This window comes from Mastomys coucha, unplaced genomic scaffold, assembly GCF_008632895.1.
Source record: "Mastomys coucha isolate ucsf_1 unplaced genomic scaffold, UCSF_Mcou_1 pScaffold6, whole genome shotgun sequence".
In the NCBI taxonomy this organism is placed as follows: domain Eukaryota; kingdom Metazoa; phylum Chordata; class Mammalia; order Rodentia; family Muridae; genus Mastomys; species Mastomys coucha.
In genome coordinates this window covers 116,799,128-116,821,205 of record NW_022196912.1, presented here as the reverse complement: position 1 = coordinate 116,821,205, position 22,078 = coordinate 116,799,128, and the positions used below count along the sequence as shown (strand labels likewise).

The 22,078-nt window shown below is 41.5% G+C and overlaps 1 protein-coding gene across 8 annotated transcripts in view; it reads right to left on the bottom strand.

Moving 5' to 3' along the window:
• Positions 1-21,153, bottom strand: part of Unc79 (unc-79 homolog, NALCN channel complex subunit) — a 236,757-nt gene extending 215,604 nt beyond the window's left edge. For 6 of the 8 annotated variants that reach the window (XM_031357577.1, XM_031357580.1, XM_031357581.1 and 3 more), the window contains exon 1: positions 20,864-20,974. In XM_031357577.1, coding sequence (XP_031213437.1) covers positions 20,864-20,885 — 22 coding nt within the window. In that variant the 5' untranslated portion in view covers positions 20,886-20,974. Of the gene's footprint in view, positions 1-20,863; positions 20,975-21,048 lie in introns of those variants that run through there. The other 2 variants (XM_031357583.1, XM_031357579.1) reach the window with 2 other exon arrangements.
• Between the last annotated feature and the right edge of the window lie 925 nt (positions 21,154-22,078).

Here is a 22,078-nt window from a genome sequence, read left to right as displayed (position 1 = left end):
GAAAGGGTTAGGGGGAGGGAGAGGGGAGAGGGGGATGGAGGAAGCCTCTCAAAAATTGAAAAACTTTGATAAAACAACAAAGATAAACTTTTTTCTCTTAATTTCTTTACTAATCATGTAATTTGAAAATTAAAGTTAATAATTTTGCTTTGGGAAGCTTATAACATATGTAGATATAATTACCAAAAACAATTATAAAACAGAGACATGCAAGATTCTTATACAATCAGTACATTTATATGTTTTTAATTATTATAATTTAATTGTATATTATCATTGCTAAAGCAAACATTTATGGTTTTTTTTTTTTCTAAAACAGGGTGTTATGTAACCTAAGCTAGCCTTAAACTGTCTCTGTAGCTAAGGATGACCTTGAACTTCTAAGACTCTGCATCCTCAAGTGTTGGGTCACAGGCATGTGCTACCATACCCAGCTTGTTCAGCACTGGTGACTGAACACAAAAAATCAGGTACAGTAGGCAAGCTACATCTCTAGCTCAACCACTAATTTCTACAGGAAAAAAAAAAAAAAAGAATGAAGCACAATGAAGTTTCCCATCAGTCCCCAGAATCTTTATTCTATTCGATCTAGTTAGGACACCTCAGCTCACTGCCAACACGCAGGACGGTTTTTGGTGGAAAGCAAAGTCTAGAATGTGGAAAGACATGGGTGGAAAAATCTATCATACAATCAGCAAAAGCAGGTAGGTCATGATGACAATATCAATGTCCTATAAAATAGTCATCAAGACAAGACACAGTAACAGAGGCCAAGCATAGGCCTCAACAATGAAAAAGACAATGAACAGGAAAACATTACCTATGAACCCAATAGCACAGCTTCAAACACATAAAGCAAAAGCTGATATATTTAAAGAAAAAAATAAATCACATAAACAGAGGTAAAGGTTGCAACATACTTTAATCAATAATTGACAGAGAAAATGAGACAAAATTCATCAAAAATATAGTAGACTTTAATATACCACTCAATTGCAATAGCATTCTCTTCAATTATGCAAGGAATGTTTATCAGCACAGACCGTATTTAGGGTCCTAAAACAAATAGAAGTTAAAAAGAGTCAAAGTACACAAAATGTATTCTCTGTGTCAGAGCAAAATGATGTTAGAAATCAAAAACAATGGGAGTAACCAGGGAAATCCCAAACATTTAGAATTAAGCTCATTGCTAAAGAATTCTCAGGCTCAAAAATAGAAAAATAAACAAACCAGAGACATTAGAAAATATTTTGAGCTGAACAACAATGAAAATATAACCTATCAAAATCTATGGACCAACATGGTGGCACACACCTGTTCTCTCAATGTTCAAGAGAGGCAAAGGCAGAAGGATCACATCATAGCTATGTTCAAAGCCAGCAAGACCCTTTCCAGAAAAACAAACAAAAAAGATAGGACAATAGGATTCTCTTAACACAGGACTTACAAGGAAATATGTAGCTTTAAAGCTGCTTAATTCGGGAAGATTTGAAACCAATGATATAGGCTTTTACATCAAGAAAACTAGAGAGACTTAAGTCCAACCAAACCAAAGGATAGAAACAGTATAGCTAAGAAAAGCATCAAACCAACACTGGCTGTTTGACACCAGTGAAATTCATAACCTCTAGCCAGGAAATTCAAGAATAAAAAACAGGCGGTAATTGCCAGTAACAGAAATATACAGTTCATTGGGTAAAGTGAAAGATATTAAGCATGAAGACCCGAGTTCAGATTTCCAGCACCCACAGAAAGGCCAGGAACTGTGACATACATCTATAACCACAATTCTGAGGGTACAGAGGCAGGTGGATCTTAGGGACACAATGGCTAGACAGTCTAGCTTTGTGTCTCCCTAATGCTGCGACCCTTTAATACAGTCTTCATGTTGTGGTAACCCCCAACTATAAAATTATTTTCATTGCTACTTCATAACTGTAATTTTGCTACTGTTATGAATCTTAATGTAAAAATCTAATATGTAGTGTATCTGATATATGACCCTGTGATTGAGTCATTCCATCTCCCAAAGAAGTCATGACCCACAAGTTAAGGACCACTAGACCAGATGAACTAGTAAGTTCTAGGTTTAGCAAAAGGCCCTGCCTCAAAAAATAAGCTAGACAGCAAAAGAGGAATACACCCAAAGTTAGTCTGCAGCTTGTACTTGGGTGAGCACAGGCAAATGTGCACACATGCACACAGACACACACAGCATGCTTGCACATAATAGAACAGCAAACTTAAAAATATAGCAACAAATTCTACAGATGAAAAAAAAAAAAAAAAGAGGCACAAGCAAGTTTATGCCAATCCACAGACATCTGGACAAATCTGCCAAGCAGACACCGTGAACAAACTCCTTGAGAGACACAACCATAACTGGCCTGTGATAATATGATGTATATTTAGGGGTCTCATGTGCATATGTATGTTCATGTGTGTGCACACATTTATGCAAATAGGCACAAAAAATGCATTCCCGCTTGACTGCCTAGGCTGGCTGGCAACTGGTGAAATCCAGGAATCCTCCTGCATCCACCCCAGTGCTAGGGTGACAGATGTGTGCAGCCATGCCAGCTTTTTTGACTTGGGAATGGGGTATGCAACTTCAGGTCCTTGAGCTTGCACAACAAGTATGTGAACCACTAAGCCATCTCCCCAGTCTTGTTTGGAGATATTCGGGTCACAGGATCTAACTCCATGATCTTTGCTCTGCCCTAAATGCCTGGAGTAATATGGTAAAAGTATGTTTTCCACTTTTGCTTGGAAAAGCTTGGTACCAATGAAAGTAAATGAGTATATATACATATATATACTCATTTATATATATATATATACATATATATATATACACTCATTTATACATATATATGTGTGTGTGTACATATATACATATATACACACATACATATATATACACATACACATACATATACATCTTTCTCCTCAACCTTTTCCCTTTCTCTCCACAATCAGACACAGAAATAAACCTAAGATTTCTCTAATCTCCCCTCACTTTTCTATCTCAGAGCTAGACATTTAGAAACTGTCTGGCATATTTTATCAGAGTAGATATAATATCATCCAGTTTCATAAGGAGTCCTGCTCATATCTGGGCACCTTCTTCAGTCCTACGTATGTCGGCCTCACTAACGCTTATGCAACGAGGTCGCTAGGAAAGCACAAAGGACAGGTTCTGATGGCTTCCAGACAGCTGAGCACATGGAGGTTTCTGGAAAGTGTCGAGCTCAGGGGGAGCATAGGAGCCCTGTGTCTCTTCTCCCGTGCCTCTGCCCTGAGCATACATTCATCTGAAATCTTTGCAATGTCCTTCATAAGAAACCAGCAAACATGTTTCCCTGGGGTCCTGTGGAGAAAGGTTCAAGCAAACTAATAAAATCTGAGGAGGGTTGCAAGGCTCTGGTTTGTAGATGGCTACCTGGAGGGCTCAGGTGAAGCCACACAGGCCTTGGATTGGCATATGAGGGTGGGGAGGGGACATAATTGAGGAAAGTGTTCTAGAATTCTGGTATCTCTAGGTTGACAGTGTCAAAAAAAAGGAGCAGATGGGAGACTGTTCAGCTCTGCAGAATGAACTGTGTGCTATTGGGAAGACGTGCCTACTACTTCCAGGTCACAGAAGTCTGTGTTAGAGCTATACAGCAGCGGACACTGAGAGGGAGAGGAGGGAGGGGGAGGGGGAGGAAGAGAGAGGGAGGGGGACGGAGAGGCAGAGAGAGAGGGAGAGAGGGAGAGAGAGGGGGAGAGAGGGAGAGAGGGAGAGAGGGAGAGAGGGAGAGAGGGAGAGAGAGGAAGGGAGAGACAGAGAGAGAGAAAGAGAGACAGAGAGAGACAGAGAGAAAAAGAGAGAGGGAGAGAGAGAGATTATGTACCAATATTTTTCAGGTAGGAAAATCCTTAACAAATTATTAGCAAACTGAATTCAACGATGTTTTAAAAGGACATAGATTCTAACTAAGCAGGGTCTATTTCAATAATCCAAGTCTGGTCTAAGCCTGAGAGAGGCTCAGAGTGGTTATTAGTAGAGAAAGCAGAGCATTGTAAGAACACACACCCACACTGTTTTTATTTAACCTTATTCCCAAGGTCTGAGCCGGTGTGATTAGGCAATTAAAAGAAATAAAAGGTAATGGAGGAAAGACGCATGATCATGTGAAAGACGCATGATCGTGTGAAAGACACATGATCATGTGAAAGACGCATGGTCATGTGAAAGACGCATGGTCATGTGAAAGACGCATGGTCATGTGAAAGACGCATGGTCATGTGAAAGACGCATGGTCATGTGAAGACACATGATCATGTGTTTTGAAAATGTCAAATAACCCCCAAACCAAGCTGTTAAGCCTACCAAGCAAGCATGGCTGGCATGCCAGCAAAACCACACAACTACCCAGAACTCAATGCTGCAAGCTCTTACAACTGCACTTACTGCACTTAGAAAACAAACTTCTAAAGTTGTTGTTTTATTGTTGCTGCCTTGTGCTTTGCTTTAGCTTTTTGGGTGTGTGTGTGTGTGTGTGTGTGTGTGTGTGTGTGTGTGTTCATGTGTTCATGTGTGTTGTCTATGGGTGCACACCTATGCACATGCATACACATTCCTGTGCATGGATGTGGAGGCCAGGGGTTGGCGCTGGATCTCCTCTCCAGTCTTTCTCCGCCTTATTTGTTTTGAGGTAGTTTCTTACTGAACCTGGAGTTTCCTAATTGATCTAATGGGATGGCCAATAGATCCTAAGAATCTTCCTGTCTGCTGCAATTGTACTGGGGTTACAAGTGTGTGCCGTGAGGACCAGCGTTTTACATGAGTGTTTGTTAGCAATCCAAACTCACGCTTGTGTAGCAAGTGATTCCCAAGCTGAGCCATCTCCCCAAACCTTTGACAGGATTTGTTGTTGCTGTTTGTTCTGGGTTTTGCTTGTTTCTTTTTTCTATGGGGGGGGGTGTTTTTTCCTTTAATTTGGTTTAGTTTTTCAAGACAAGGTTTCTCTGTGTAGTTCTGGCTGTCCTGGAACTTCCTCTATAGACGAGGCTTGCCTCAAGCTTAAGATTTGCCTGCCTCTGCCTCCTGAGTGCTAGGATTAAAGGCATGTGCCACCACTGCCTGAGGTTGGTGGTCTGTTTGTTTGTTTTTCTTTTTTTTAAGACAGAGGTTCATACTATAGCTCAGGATAACGTGGAATTCAAACTGTAGCCCAACCTATACCAGGAGCTCCCAACTCCCCTACAATGCCCTGCACAGGACTTAACAAGAACCATGTCAGGTTTGCTTTGTTCTGTTAGATGTGAAGATGGACTTGCCAGAGACTTGCAAGTTCACCATGTGCACTCTCCCACTGAGCTACAAGCCATGCCCCCAGAAACAAAATGGAGAAAACAACTTCATTCACCAAAGCACTTAGGACAACATTTAATTAAAGATATAATATTGCAAAGGGCAATTCAATGAGATCTCCCCAAGTGTGTTCTTGCACTAGTACGCATGCACATGTGTGTGTGTGTGTGTGTGTGTGTGTGTGTTTCTCCAAGATTTTAAAACCTATATGAAAAGGAAAGAAGCCAAAAACAAGTTTGAAAAAGAATGTAAGACACAGACTTGCAAAGACAGTGTGTCTTACAATAAAGACAGAGGCTCAAATGGATAAACAGAATGGAGCACTGAGATAAAGCTACACATCCACGGTTCACTGATTCTCTGCAAAGGTCTCCAGGGACTTCAATAAAGACAAGATCGTTTTCATAGCAAATGGAGCCTGAATGAATGGATATTGTATGGAGAAACAATAAACCCCAAACCTCCCCTCACACCACACATGGAAATTGACTCTAAAGTACTCACAGACCTAAAAGTTAGAGGAAAAGCAATTTAACTTCTACACAACATTGGAGAAAATATTTGTGGCAATGAACAAAAAAAATTCAAATAGGATATCAAAGCAAAAATGAATATCAAGAAAAGGATATCAAGAAAAATTTACATAAGGAACTAGGAAGTTTAAAAGCTCTCATCTTTAAAGTCACAGTTAGGGATGGAGAAGATGGCTCACTTGGCAAAAAGGCTTGCCCACAAGCATGAGGACCTGAGTTCAGTGCCAGGTATGGTGGCACACACTTGTGATCCCAGTGCTGATCAATGGCAGGCATGGTGGCACACACTGTGATCCAGTGCAGGGGAAGCAGAGACAAGTGGGTCCCTGAAGCTACAGGCTAGACTGTCTAGTCTAACTGCTGAGCCACCAGGCCAATAGCTGACTCTGTCTCCAAGGAGGGGGGATGGCACCCAAGGTTGTCCTCTGACCTCCACACACACTTCTACACACACATGTGAACACACACACACACTCATTCTTTAAAAAGTCATAGTTAATAAAACACAAAGGTAAGCTACATATTGGAGGCAAATTTTTCAGGAAAATATACTTGGGCCTAGAGCTTACACAAAACTCTTACAACTTAATAAAGCCAAACATTTCAATTAAAGTGGCCAAAGGATTAGAACAGGCACTTTCCAGAAGAAGATACCAAGTAGGCAATAAGCACTAAGAAAATATGCTTCATGTTGCTAGTCCTCTGAGAAATGCTACCTAAACCACAAAAGATTCCATTATACCATGACTAGAAAGGCTAAGGTTAAAATGATTGAGATTATGTACAGGCAAGGATAAAGGATGCTGGAACCCTCTCCTACATTTCTGGTGGGAGTACAAAGACATTACAACCATTTTATAAAATGGTAAGGCAATATCTTTTAACATCAAATATTCACTTATCATAATACCAAGCAATGCTGCTCCAGGTATTGAATCTAAAGAGTGCAAGCAGAAGTAAGGAGTATATGACTCAGTGTAAATATCAGGAACTGAATTCAAACCTTGTGCCTGCCACCTCAGCATTGAGAGTGGAAACAGGAGAATCCCAAGAGCTCACTGGCCTGCCAGCCTAGCTTCCAGTGCAGTGAGAGGCCCTGCCTGAAGGAAATAAGACAGAGCAACAGGGTTCACCCTGACATCCTGCTCTCGCCTCTACATGTGCACACATGTATATCTGTATAGTCATGTACATGCGCACATGCACACACACACACACACACACACACACACCAAGTGAAACATATGTCCAAAGCCAGGCACTTGGGCCATGTCTACAATCCTAGTACTTGAAAAGCTGAGGCAGAAGAACTACTATAAATTCAAGGCCAATCTGAATTTCCGTGAGCTTCAGACCAATATGGAATCCATAGTGTGATGCAGGTTCAAAAAAACAGAAATGAAAAATAAATCCCACATGAAACACATACACCAACATTCCCAGCAGCACCATCCACAAGGCCTGAGAGCTGAAACTATCTAGATATCTTCTGAATCTTTCTGTGTAAATGAAAGACAATGCACACATGCTACAACATACTACAAAGCCAAAAAGGTGAATGACACAAGTGACCTTCAAAAACATTGTGCTAATTAAGACCTGCCATAGTTTGGATAGGAATTCCCCAAAGGTGACCAGTCTGTTGCACTTTCGGGAGGTGATGGAACCTTCAAAGGGGTAGAATCTAATGGAAAGACATTAGGTCATTGGTGTGTGCCCCAGTAGGAACTACTGGGGACCCAGATTCTCCTCTCTTTGTTCTTTGACTGCCATGAGCTAAGCAGCTTTCTCAGCTCCACGGTGTGCTGGATCACCATGGCCCCAAAACAAACACAGGTAATGACCTTTAAAACCCTTTCCTCCTTATAAATTAACTGATTATCTCAGCTGAACAAGAAAACAGAAAAACAAAAGATAAATATGGATGCTAAGTGATGAACAACTGCATTTATGTGAAATTATACAGGAGGTAACGTTTCCATGACAGACACAAGTGAGTGTCCTTCTGGAGCTGGGGTAGAAGGAACAGATCATGGTCAAAAGCACAGGCACTCCTCTATGGTGACAGCCCTGTCACTCTGCCTGTGACAGTGCACACATGCATGTATAAATTTAGGAAAATCCATTCAGCTACATTTTGAAGACAGATTGATTTTACTATATGGATCTATTTCCAAAATTGGCAAACAGAACAAAACATAATGATATAGTCAAATGCTTATGATTATAAGCTAATGCTTATGCATATAATAAGATGGCAATCATGAGATAAGAATATTCAGCTAAATGGTGTCTTTTTTTTTTTTTTTTTTTTTTTAGCTATATTTGACATTTCAAGTTAGGGGCTAAAATACTTTCATGAATGTATTGTAGAATCACCACAGATAGGCTAGTTCAAAAGTGACTAATAAAGGTATATTGTGTGAGTAGTCTTTTAAAATACTAGCCTGAAGAGATACCTCATCAATAAACATTTACAGGATAGTTAGGAGGACTAGAGCTCAGATCCTAGGACTTGCATAAGCCAGATGTCCCTTAAGGTACTTCTAACTGCTTCTGAGGAGCCAGTGATGGAAAGATCAATGAGGCTTGCTAGCTTCTAGCTTAGCTGAAAAATTGTAAGCCCAAGGTTCAGGGAGAGACCCAGATGTAAATGTAAATGTCAGTTTTATTTTCTCAGATGAAGGGATGAGATGAGAGGCATACCCAGAGCTTTATGAATAAAGGACTTGGACTGAGCCCAGAGCATTCTATCTCTGTTCTCACTCTCCCTGGGCCTACACCTGGATGTGTCTAACCTCTGTACAATCTAATCTTCTTCAAGCCTGAATCTTAAGGCTTCAGCTTCAAGTCTTCTTCGGCTAACCCAGGCCTAGACGGTTTCAGCCTCTGAGACTTACTACTGAATAAACTCACCTTTTCTAGCTCTTTTTGAACTCTGGCCAGCTCATTCTGAACTCAGCTATTCAGACTCAAACACCTCTCCAAGCTGACTGATTCAAATTGGCTTCCCCAGGCTTCTGACTAAATTACTCTAGTTGGAAAGGCTGCTTCTGAACTCCATGAACTGAACTGCTCCAAACTGAACTGAGCACAACTGCACTCAACCAAACTCGACTCAACTCGACTCAATTCAGCTGAACTCAGTTGACTCTCTCTCTCCCTCACCGCCCTTCAGTAGCCTCTCTTTCTTGTCCTTGTGAGAACTGGGCATATTCTATCTCTGACTCATTCTGTCAAATTTTCTCTGATTTGTCACTTTGTCTGCCCCTCAATTAGATGGCATTTGTTTGGGATTAAAGCTGTATACTCAAAGCATGTCTACATTCCAGCCAGGGAGATAAAGGTGTGTGCTGAGGGCATGTCTGTATTCTAGTCGGAGGGATTAAAGGTGTGTGGCATGTCTGCATTCCAGCCAGATCATATCTTTGGATGTGATGCCTTGCCAGAGCATGCAGCCATGTTGCTGGATTCCTGATAGTGGCTGCCCGGTGGCTTCTTCTGACGCCCATGCATGCACACATATACACAGATGCCTACAGACTCACAGGAACACATACAAAACAAATAGATATTTTTAAAGATAAAGACATATAGATTTAAAAAAAAACAGAAAATGGTCTATTCAGAAGATAATTTAAAAAAAAAAAAAAAAAGATGCAGTGGCTAGAAAGAGATAGCTCAGTGAGTAAGAGTTCTGGGTGTTCTTCCAGAGGAGCCATGTTCAATTCCTAGCACCTACAGGGTGGCTCTCAAACCATCTGTAACTCTACTTCCAGGGATCCAGCGCCCTTTTCTGGCCTCCAGGGGTACTAGGCATGCACATGGCGCACAAATGAGTGTGCAGGAAAAGAAATACATACACAGATATGGATCATGAGAAAAAGCCAAAAAATAGGACAAAGCAAATATCAAAAACAATAGTTTCAAAATATTTTCCTAAAATATCTTGAAATTGGATATCGAAAGGCCACACAGCAATGACTTCAACACAGCCAACAATGAATCATGTCATGTCATGTTAAAGCAACTTCAAAAGGGGGAAAAAGTCATCCGGGCTAACAGAAAAAACAGTAAGCAAGAGAAGGCCAATAATCCTGGCACTAGAGTATTGACCAATTCTTAGACCCCCAGGGAAAAAAATTTAACAAATTCATGGCCCTTTAATACGGGAAGTATAAGTCAAGGATTTTATATCTACCCAACCTAGTCTTCAAGTACAAAGCTATAAACAAACACTCCTAAACCTGCCAAAACTCAGGGCATAGTGAGCCTGTGAGCCCTTCTGGTGGACTCCGTTAGAAGGAATAAGCAGTGGGTACTGACAGTGAGTCCACAGAGCAAGGCTGAGACACGACTATAGGGAGAGAACACAAAAACAACTGTACAATTAGTAAAAAGCTGAAAAGCCTGGGGAATAAATAGTGCATGTGCATGTAGGTATGACTCACTAATAGACATTAATTATGAATAAAGAGATATTATTTATATCAGACATTTATATCAGATACTGGGTTAGGGGAGGCTACAATAATTTCAATGTTGTTCAATGTAGAGAAATAATTACCCCCCCAAGCATAGGAGCTAATTGTCCTCACTTAAAAAAATTAATATAAATTTAATGAATAGAACAAATAAGAGAATTAAAAACCCACTCCATATGAAAAAGCCTTTGACATAAAATATGTAAAAAATAAACAAATGATAGAACTAAGCCAAATATATTAATCATATCAGCAAATATAAATGGGCTTAACTCACCTAATAAAAGAATGGATTTACAGATTAGCTAATAAGGAAAAATCCAACCCTATACAGAATAGAAAAGACATACATAAAACAAAGAAACTCAAAGGAGTTAAAAGCAAGATGATATGTCAAATAAACAAACAAAGAAGCAAACAGGAGCCATAATCCTGATGCCTGACAAGGTCACCAAGTGTTCCTAGATGTGCAGGTGTGTGTCATGAGGCTGAAGGCTACATTCACAGTGAACGTTTTTGTCCCCAATAGAACAAGAGTAACTTCCATGAGCAGGAACACACAAATGATGCAGGCAGGAACAGACAGAAACACACTAATCAAAAAAACCTCCACATACCTCTCCCAATCCAGTCAAGTGCACTAATAATCAATAGAGTGCAGAAGAGCTAATCAAAATCAATCATGTAGATATCTGTCAAGTGTGATATTCTGGTCAATGATAGACATTATGGCAGTCTTTTAAGTGTGCATGAAACATGGGCAAAACCGAGAAAACTTGAAGGTTTTAAATAACAGCAGCTCGTCATCTTTGGAATACAGTGCAATAGAAATCAATAATGAAACTGAAAAACAAATTCCCAACCATGTTAGAATTTACACCATAAATGGCTCTTGGCAAAGTATGACTTCTAATGCAGAATTTCTTGAAAATAATGTTAATATCTCTAATCTGTGACCAGAAATCTGTATGCTACAACCAAAGGAAACAGCAAAAAAAATATATGAAGTGTGTATGTTGATAAAAAATTAAATTAGAGGCTGGTGAGATGGCTCAGTGGGGAAGAGCACAGACTGCTCTTCAGAAGGTCATGAGTTCAAATCCCAGCAACCACATGGTGGCTCACAACCATCTGTAATGAGATCTGATGCCCTCTTCTGGTGTGTCTGAAGACAGCTACAGTGTACTTACATATAATAAATAAATAAATCTTTTAAAAAATTAAATTAGTAGAAACTCAAAACTCACACAAAATAAATAAATAAAATTTTAAATGAAAAAAATGAGGAATAAGAAAGGCTGATATTACATTGGTAGGAGCCCAGGGAGAAAGCATAAGCATACCACACTAAAAATCCAGAGAAGCAAATGTCAAGCCTGAGGACCTTTGAACTCAGAGAGACTTTTGCATGACCCCATACAAACAAAACAGATAACATATGTGAAAGGTATTGTTATTGCTGTGGGAAATAAAGCATACCAAACTTCACCCCAGTAGACAAAAAGTAGGAAGTCTTTAGGAATAAATAGTCTCAGCGATATTGTGCTGCAGAGCAAGACAAAGAAAGTGTCCCAAACTCACTTGCAATACTAAACAGAAGATTGTTCCCAAATCCTGACTAGAGCTCACCCCTACTCTACCTCCTCCAAACCCTGCCAAACAACCAGCTAATCACTATTAACACTAAATTTCTCCAAGTTTTCCAAATATAATAAAGTTAAAAGATGTCATATGCTTGCAATGGATGCAGAAAATGAATTTAACTCAATACTCATTCATGCTTATGGATGGATGGATAGATGGATGGATGGATGGGTGGGTGGGTGGGTAGATGGATGGATGGGTGGATGGATGGATGGGTAGGTGGGTGGATGGATGGGTAGGTGGGTGGATGTGTGGGTGGGTGATAGATAGATAGATAGATAGATAGATAGATAGATAGATAGATAGATAGATAGATAGATAGATAGACTTCAGAGACTGGATAGATGACTAAGGGATTAAGAACACTTGCTATTCTTGCAGAGAACCAGGATTCATTTCCCAGGACCTACATGGTGGCTCACAACTACCTGTAACTTCAATTCCAGGGAATCTGATATGTCTGGCCTCCTTAGGCACTAAGCATGGGAGTGGTACATATATATCCATGCAGGTACTCACACATATACATCAAGTAAAAATAAAATAAGTATTTTAATCTAATAAAGTAAACAAATGATAGATGGATATTTTATTACCAGGATATTACCAGGATCTAAAAGAATATCTTACTTAGCAGAGAAATACCAGTGTGTTCTTATGAAAGTTAAAAACAAGACAAGAAATCACATGAATTGCTACACACCTAACATCCTGGTATCTGAGATGCAAGGGCAGAATAGCAAGCTCTAAGCTACACAATGCTGCATCAAGAGAACCACTTCACGAAAGAAGACAGACAAAAACACCAACTGTCTGGGCTGTATTTGATATTGCTGTTTTAACTCACCCAGGCTCTGGTAATTTCTACAAGAAGCCACAGAAGATGGAGACATGGCCACACACAGCCTCCAATTCTCTCCTCCTTTTTTTCTTCTTTCTTTCTTCCTCCCTTCCTTCCTTCTTTTCCTTTCAGCTGCACAAGTAGAGATTGAAGGCAAGTGGGCTTACCCGTTATTCCTAGGGAGCACAGCTGGCAGAAGTAGTCAGCCAGAAGCTTGTCTTTATTATGAGCCAAGCTAAAGGAATATTCATATTTGGAGAGAAAGATTCCTGTGCTCTGCACTAACTAGGTGAGCATAGGTCATGAGTCCTTTTATAATTCCACCTTGAAAGGAGGAAGTAAGGAAGACCTGGAATGTGTTAAGTGGTTGGGGGGGGAGGGGGAAGGCAAGTTTCTGGGAACTTTGTTATGCTACCACCAAACAGCAGTATTCAACTGTTTAGAAAGTGATTGCTCCATTCCTTAAGTAGGAGAGCTCTGACATAGGTCAGTGGTGATGGTCAGTTATCCGTGGGTTTTAAAGCTGAGGGCACTGACAAGGTGGTCTCTGCATTTTTGATGGGTCATCCAGGCTGCTGTATGACAATACATTTGACAGGGAGAAGAGCAGTACTCTAACTTGCTTTGCATTGCTATGATAAAGAACTCACCAAAAAGGACTTGCAGAAGGAAAGAATTAATTTGGCTTAAATGGTACAGCCTATCATCAAGGGAACACAAGGCAGGAACTCAAGCAGGAACCTGGAAGCAGGAACTGAAACAGAGACCACAGAGGAACACTGCTTACTGGCATGTTCCTCTGGCTTACTCAGCTATCTTTCTTATATCCCAGGACTTCCTGTCTAGGGATGACACTGCCCATACTGGGCTGAACTTCCCTACACCAATCATCAATCAAGAACATGACCCCATAGGCTTTGCCCACAGTCCAATATGGTGGGAGAATTTTCTCAAAGTTCCCTCTTGCCAGGTGTGTCAAACTGACAACCAAGATCTGCCGTCAGAAGCAGCCCCGGGGAAGTATGTTAGAAGACTGTCATAATAGAGAAAAGCTATGCTAAATCCCATAACTAATTGGCAATGGCAAGAGGAGGAAGTGATCTCTCTAAGGCATATTTGAGATAATGCCAGAGTTCCAGTATATTAGCCCTTCTCTCAAAGTTAACATTAGAAGTGATATATACCAAACTGCCTTTGGCATAAGAAGGCAGAAACAATAAATATCTAATCTTCCGTGTGAAAGGTTAAAATTCAAATGTAAATAACTAACTCTCTTGTGGAGCAGAACAGGGGAGAGTTCTGTGTGCATATTTATGTGTAGGAATGCATGTGGACGCCAAAGGACAGCTTCACAGACTATTCATCTCTAGAAGTTCATCCACCCTGTCTATCAGTAACCTGGAGCTCACCAAGAAGGCCAGGCTGGCAGACCAGCAAGCCCCAAGGATATATCTATCTCACCTCTCCAGTGCTGGAATTAAAGTGCAAGCCACCATGCCCAGCTTTTATCTTACCTTACCTTTTTTAGTTTATTTTATTTTTGTTTTGTTTTATTTGGTGTATGTGTGTGTGTGTGTGAATGTGTGTGTGTACACGCGCACACCCAGCTTTTTTTTAATGTTGATTATGACTGAGCCATCTCTCCAGCCCCAAATATATATAACCCTTTATGGAAAATTGGTTATATGTTCATGAGTTATCATCTTTTTCTATTTCTAAGGCAAGCCCATTTGTTCTTACAATTAAAATAACACTACATGTACATATATGTATATGTGTACATACAACCTTTCAATTTTATTCATGTGTCAGTCAGTCTCTGGGATTGATGAAAACAAAAGATACCTCAAGATGTTGGACACCTCCCTACATCTAATCCAATGTCAAATATAAAATGAGACTCACGATGATTTACATGCTGTTGAAAGGGTTAGAAGAACAGACAGCCAAGACAGAAATAGAATGCTTGAGATGAAAGATGCTACAGGAAATGGTTGAGCTTTCCCCACTACTGAAAGCTAGACTATTGGAGAGTACATGGCAGCTAGTTCCCTACACTGTCTGCAGCAGTAGATTTCACATCTAAACCAGTACTGCTCACTTTCATGGAGCTGCCATATCTCTTTAGAGTATCAGAGTTAAATGCACATGAACATCTAACATGGAGGTTCTCAACATGTGGGTTTCAACACCTTCAGCAAACCTCTATCTCCAAAAATATTTACATCGCAATTCATAACAGCAGCAAGATTACAGGTATAAAGTAGCAATGAAAGGACTTTTATGGTTGAGGGTTTCACCACAATGTGAGGATCTGTATTGAAGGATCGGAGTTAGGAAGGTTGAAAACCACTGTTCTAACAAATCATGACAGCACAAAAGAATTCAGCGTCAGTTTTACACAGCTGGACAATTGCCGCATAGAACTTGAACAGGATCCACAGAAAACTACATCTCAAAGGATCTCTGACTTCTGATGTACTGCCACTTTATCTTATGAAAACCAATTGGCTGGTTGCGGACTAAGACAGCCTACCAATTAGGAATCATAATTATTATGCTAAGCATAATAAAAGGAAATTTTAGCTAATTAGAAAGAATCAAAATCATATTCAATATTCAATAAAAATGTAACTTGTTATATAAACACTACAACATTTGATTAAGCAACTATATTCTCAAGTATTTTTGACAATTATAAATCCATTTGAAAAACATATTTTATGCAATATCCACATTGGAGAGAGAGCCAAATTTCATAATAATACAAAGTAAAGCATAAAACCATATTCAAGAACTTCATTATGTAATCCTTCCACACCAAAAAAATTTTTTTCATCCACCCTCAATCATTTTTATTTCTTCAAGAAACAGTTTTTGTATAAAATGTGCACCAGCAACGTGACACCTCCAGGAGCTATGATAAACACACACTATAATGCGCACACCAAGTAAATGAAGGGAACTGATGATCAAGCTAATTGCTGGAATCCAGTGTGGCATCTAAGTGCACACAGAGGAGATGGACAGGAGGGCAGAGCATCTAAGCTAAACACTCAGCATTAAGTCAGCGTCAGGCATGCTACGCCAAGGGCCACAGAGGGAAAGAACATTTCGGACAAAGAGCATGGTTCACTGACGGAATCAAATACTCAGCCCACTGCAAGCACAGTGGAACTATAAAACAGGGATGATGCCGGGTGAGCCAGAAGATGAAGAGCTTCGTGACTTTCTGGAGAGTTACTGCGAAGAGTGCAAACCTTGGAAGATTCATAATTGCCTGACTGAAACAAAGGGCACCACTCACCGAGATGAGCATTTTTTTAAATGTACCACTTTGAGACAATACAGTGAGTTTGTTTATCTGCATGTGAGATGCCTGAAGAGATGTAGGGGCATCTCGTTCAAGATACATGCTTGAACCAGAAGGCTATATTGGGGAGTAATAAACATGAGGGAGATAGCTGATATTATGGGGAGGCAGGGGGAAGGAGACTGGACAAATATGGAAATTTGGGTAAATACTTTAAAAACAAAATATAGTCCTTAAAAAAAATGTCTGAGTAGAGATAGAAGCATGGGAGAGTTTAAGGAATGCATTAACTAGTACCAAATAACACAGAGGAGTCATATAAAACATAAACTAAAAACCGTTGTTCATTTTACAATTACAAATCACTAATCGTTGTGTATATGAAAAAAACAAGCATTTCCCCTGACAGGAGCTATTCTATGGTATTATGCAAAGATTTTTTCAAGACTACAGATCACAGTCCTGTGTTCAAAGGAAGAATGCTTTTCTATCCTGGTGACTTTATCATGTGCAAAAAAAAAGGAAGTTGTCTATTGATTTATGCAGCAGGAAGACTGGGCTTGCATAGGAAGGAGCAGCTTCAAACTTAAACTGCTCAGTTTAAAAGAATTTGTCTGCAGCCTGCAAGGTGGCTCAATGGGTAAAGGTAAAAGTTCTTGCCATCAAGCCTGACAGCAGAGCTCAGTCCTCTAACTCACATGGTAGAAGGAAAGGCTCCCAAAAGTTGTCCTCTAACATCAATAGGCAACCCACAGTGTGCAAGTACACACATACACACACACACACACACACACACACACACACACACACATGCACGCACGCACACACGCACGTGCACGCGCATGCACAAATATAACTTAAATTTGTCTAAATGCCTCTAGTGTAATCAAAATTATGTTTAGTTATTAAGACAAAGATATTGAGTTGATGAACACATTAAAAATAATACACACGTTTCTATGATATAATCAGGTATCTTGAGTTTACATTATTAGTGGCTGATTTCCAAATTTGACCGATATTATGATGGGTGTTCAGATACAGGATTCATGTTTACAACTGTTGCACTGTCATCCCAACACAAAGGATGACAGAAAGGCAGCTCACACCTTAAAATGGTTCTGTGTAGGTAACCAGCCAGCATATTGCTAGATACCAACTCCAGGAGTCTCCATGCAGGAGAGACAGAGTGCAGTCTTGTCCAACAGTCTGTGTCCCATTTAAATACTGTCACTTTTTTAAAAATGCTGCATTCTAGAAGCTAGACTCAAAGTTTATATGCCACCCCCACTTTGGTAGCAAGCACATGGTTTTATTCTTGATGATAAAAGCAGGCCACATCTCTCCACTCCACACTATGTGCCAGCCTTCTGTGCTAAGCCCTTCTCATAGCTCATCTTCTTCCATCTTCACAATGGCTATCACATTATAAATGATTCAACCAAAGCTCAGATGAGTTAAGCTGACTTGTTCAAGGTCACAAAGCTTGCAAGTAAGTGGCAGAGTCAAGATTCAAACCAAGGCCATAATCTGAAGCTAATGCCCCAAGACTTAACTTCTGCCATTGTCAAAAGCAAAGCTTCATACTAAAAAAGCACACACACACACACACACACACATACACACACACATATTCCAGGTTGGTTATTGCTAACTACCAACAGAAAGAAAAAGTTGAGGAAGAGGTGATAAAATTCCTTTGAGAAACCCAGATTGATCATGAACCATTCCCATGTCTACATGTGCTGTATAGACATCTTCACTACAATAGACTCTATAAGAGAAGTTGGGGGCCACAAAGAGGAAAAAGAACTTGGCTCTTCTGCAGTTGCCTTCGATAATGCTGGGAGTTTTTAACCTCCTGTTGTCAGCCAAACTCTGCAGACAGCACAGAGAATGGAGGTTTCACACAGGCTCACAACTATATCTTCACTAAAACTAACCTATCTTGCATTTGTTGTTTATCACATACAAGAAAATTCTACTGCCTACAAAATAAAGACCGTTTGTCCTAGCTCTCTGACACTCTACACTTCAGAGGTAAATGCAATCTGTTTGGGTTGGAATGCAAGTACTTCCTCTTGCTGCTTCAACCAAACTGTATCCACTTCCTGTATATGGAACCTCCACTTGTCAAGAAGCTCCAAGAAAAAGAGGAATAAAATAATCTGGTTACATTACATTAGGCCTAATCCTCCCCTTACTTGGTTCTTAAGAAAGCTGAGCTATGCATGCTCCTGACTGCAGAGGGGGAGAGGACTCCTGTCTCTCCTCTTCCCTCCGATGATCTTCACGCCCAGTACAAGAGAAAAAAAAAATCTTCCTTTTGGTCTTTTCTTCTTTCTCTTTTGTACTCCTACCAAGTCCAAGTTTACACTGCAACCTGCAACTTTGCTTTAATAGATGTATTTACCGTCATCCACTATGCTGCTTTCCCTGCTGTTGCTGTTTTCTGGAGTGCACATCACATCCATTCGTGTTAGTGCGTAAAGGAAGAAAAGCAAAAAATTCCTCATTCTAAATGTAAAATATGTCTATAAGGCCCAAAACAACATCTTTTTATGTATTCCCTTTGCCCTCCAACCATAGCTATTACTGTTATTCCCTACTTTAGATGAGATTCTAAGGCACAGAACTATTAAGCTAATTGACCCAGGTCTCACAGGTCATCAGAAGGGCATGCATAGCTCAAATCCACATGTTTTAGCCCAAACCAAAACATGTCCAGTTCATTTTCTACAGACAAAAATGTCTGTTTTGCAAACAAGTATAACATAGTTATATTTCTGTCCACAAATTGCACTACACAGCCAAGCCCTGATATAGATTTTTTTTTTCTATCCTAGAACTCACTGCCCAGGAAAGAAGCAAAATAAAACATGAGGCAGACATCAAAATACAACACAAGGAAGAGAGCACAGTAAGAGGACAGTGATATCCACTGGATTTAACCTGAAAACACTTACATAATATATTACAGAATCAAATGACAGGTGGTGGGGCTTCCTGACAACCAGAATACAATAAAGTTTTTAGAGACACTAATGTTGTCCTCAAGTAGGAAGCTCTGCACTGGTTCTGTTACATATACTGTAAAATAAGTGTGTCTGATATTTTTGAAAGTCTCTGTAGAAACAATTTAACTTTGAGGGTACATTTGACTTTTAGAAACAGGCAAAAATTCACAGGGGACTTTTTTCACTGTTTAGAAAAGACAGACAGTTGAAATAGGAAATGCTCGGTAGCATTGTAGCTATCATATATTGGGTATATGCTGGGATCATGAAATATTTTGTGTGTATTTTCTCACTTATTATCACAACTACACTATCAGCAGCTTCGCCCCAGATCTACAGATGAGGAAATGAAGTTTGGAGGGGTCAGTTATCTTGCCCAAGGTCAAACAGAGACAGAACTAACATTTACACCCTGATGTTCTGGATTTCAAAAGCATAGTAAAAGCTCTGGTGGAAAGTGCACACACACAATTTCTAAAGAAGCATCAGTCTGGACATCGTGTGATCTTTAGCCCAGGCAGTCTTATGTGGTGGATCAATGGTAGACAGCATTTTATCTAACACATTCCAAATCCATGCTAGTACTATTCCAAAGAAGAATTACACAAGCTTAAGAAGTGACAGCATTATCAGAATAAATGTGTACTGCTTTGGAAGAAACAAAGAATCATTTAAGAAAATAAGTTCTAGATACTCTTGTATGAAACACCAACTGATTGCTTATTAAAATGATCATTTATTTACAAAGGCTTAAGTCTCTGGACCCCTCAGGTGCACCCAAGTAAACAATCAATTCAACCAACCTACCAAGTACATACCCAAGGCCTACTAGTGCACATTGCCATAGGAGTTACTATGGGGACCACGCTGGAGATGTCCTCCGTCCACACGGAGTTACCATGTTGTTACCAGCCAAGCACAGAGTCAATCATTATTGGTACAACCAAATTCCTCCTGTGCTATTAGAGTTTGTGTAAGCTGCCCTATAAAGAAAGCCTGCTCTTTGGAAAAATCATTAGATGAATTAGATCATTTTTCCAGTGCCCCTTTCACTGTCTTCTAAGCCCCCACACTGTGGAGGTTAGTTGCTCCATAGAAGCAGCGTTGCTATGCACGAGTTAATTTTCTTTATACTGAATGCAGAATTCAGCCTGCTCCCTGTTCCCTCCCCCCTCTCTCCCTTCTTGCCTCTTCCACCCGAAGTGGAAACTGCAGACTCAAACTCCCCGATGGCTCCAGCACCAGGAACTGGGCATGCTCAGAAGGCCAGGCAGGCTTGGGTTGCAACTGACAGTTCCCCGCCCCTGATTTGCCGCTGCCCCCCTTCCCCCACTCCAACAAGAGATACCGAAATGTTTATCTGAAAGATACGAGGCCTCTTTTTCCCGAGAATGACCCCATTTTAATTTCATCTCGCGGGGTCTTCGGTCTGAAGAACCCCACTGCTAGCCCCAGTAGACTGCATTATTTTTCAGCACCGGGGACAGCGCCGCGCTGCCTCCGCCGTCCACCCTCCCCCACCTCCTTCCACCCCCCACCCGCCACCCGCCCCAACCTCAGCCCCCACCCCCGCACCAGCACAATGCCAAGGTCTCCCAGCAGCCGCAAACGCCGCAGCTGCGATAGCTCCCAGCCGGAGGCCGGGCCGAACGCCGGGCCGGCTGCTACTTACACTGCTCCGCTTTGGTGGACATGGTGCTGTCCAGATGGAAAGGCTTTGCCCCAAAATCTGTGTCGTGTGAGCTCCCTCGCTCCGCCAGCGATGTTGCGAGGAAAAGAGCGCATACCCCCCACCCCCCACCCCCTCGCTTTCCCCCTCCCTTAGGCCCGTGTCGCTACCATTCGGACAAAACGCACATCAAATTGCAGAATTCGGTCCCGGAAGGTTAGGAAATCGCCCCCGGAGAAATGGGTGGGATTTAATGGGCGGCCAAAGGCTTCCTGTCCGTCCCCTCCTGGAGCTGCCCGCGTGGATGTGGGCGGGGAGACCGAAAGGAGAGAGCAAGCTGCGGCTCCTGGTGAAATGGGAAAATGGGCTCGACCGGGGGAGGAGTATTTCCATTCATAAGGCGCACGGAGGGGCCGGGTGTTTCCCAGAGAAAAGCCTCTTAAAGTGCCGGAGTCCCCGACCATTTGGATCTCCCCATTGGCGTTCTCCAGGCCCGTAGATCCTGCGGGCGAAGCAGCCCCCGGCGCCTCGACGCGGTGACCGGAGAAGAGCACAGGTGCGTCCCACGCGCGTCTCAGCCTCCGGGAGGAAGGGCAGGGAGGCGGATCCGGGGCGGGCTGCACACAGCCGGGCCGGAGGGCGACGACGGTGCTCCCGAGGACTGCGAGGAAGGAAATGGAGAAGTAACCCTCTGCATGGCTTCCCGGCGTGCTGCGCTCCGTGCCCTCTGCCTCCCCTGGCGGATGGGCTCTCCTGCTGCTGAGCAGCGATGGGAGGTCCCACTGCCAGGGGGCTGTGAGAAGACTTGAGGGTGTGTGGGATGGAGCTAGGGAAAGGAGGAGATTTCCATAGATGGTAAAGGTGGAAGGTCCACAGAAAAGAAAGAGGAGAAACTGGAGGCAGAAAGAACCCAGGTGTGCTTCTTGCAAGCAGTCCAGCCTGGGCGCCATAGGAAGCCCCTCTCTCCGCTGGGAAGCAGAAACCAATGGAAAAGGAACGTGATCAAAAGGGCAACATGCATATTAATAGGAAGTCCACCTGGCGAGTCCACTTCAAAGTAAAAATGCACTGGAAGCCTGGGCTTAGAAGAACCAGATCCCAGACCCTGTTCCATTGCTTGCTCCCCCTAAGCCTGTGGTTCTTCACCATCTGTAAAATGGGAACAATAAAATCCTGTCTGCCACCGGAATTAATGGGCAACGAAATAATACAACGGAG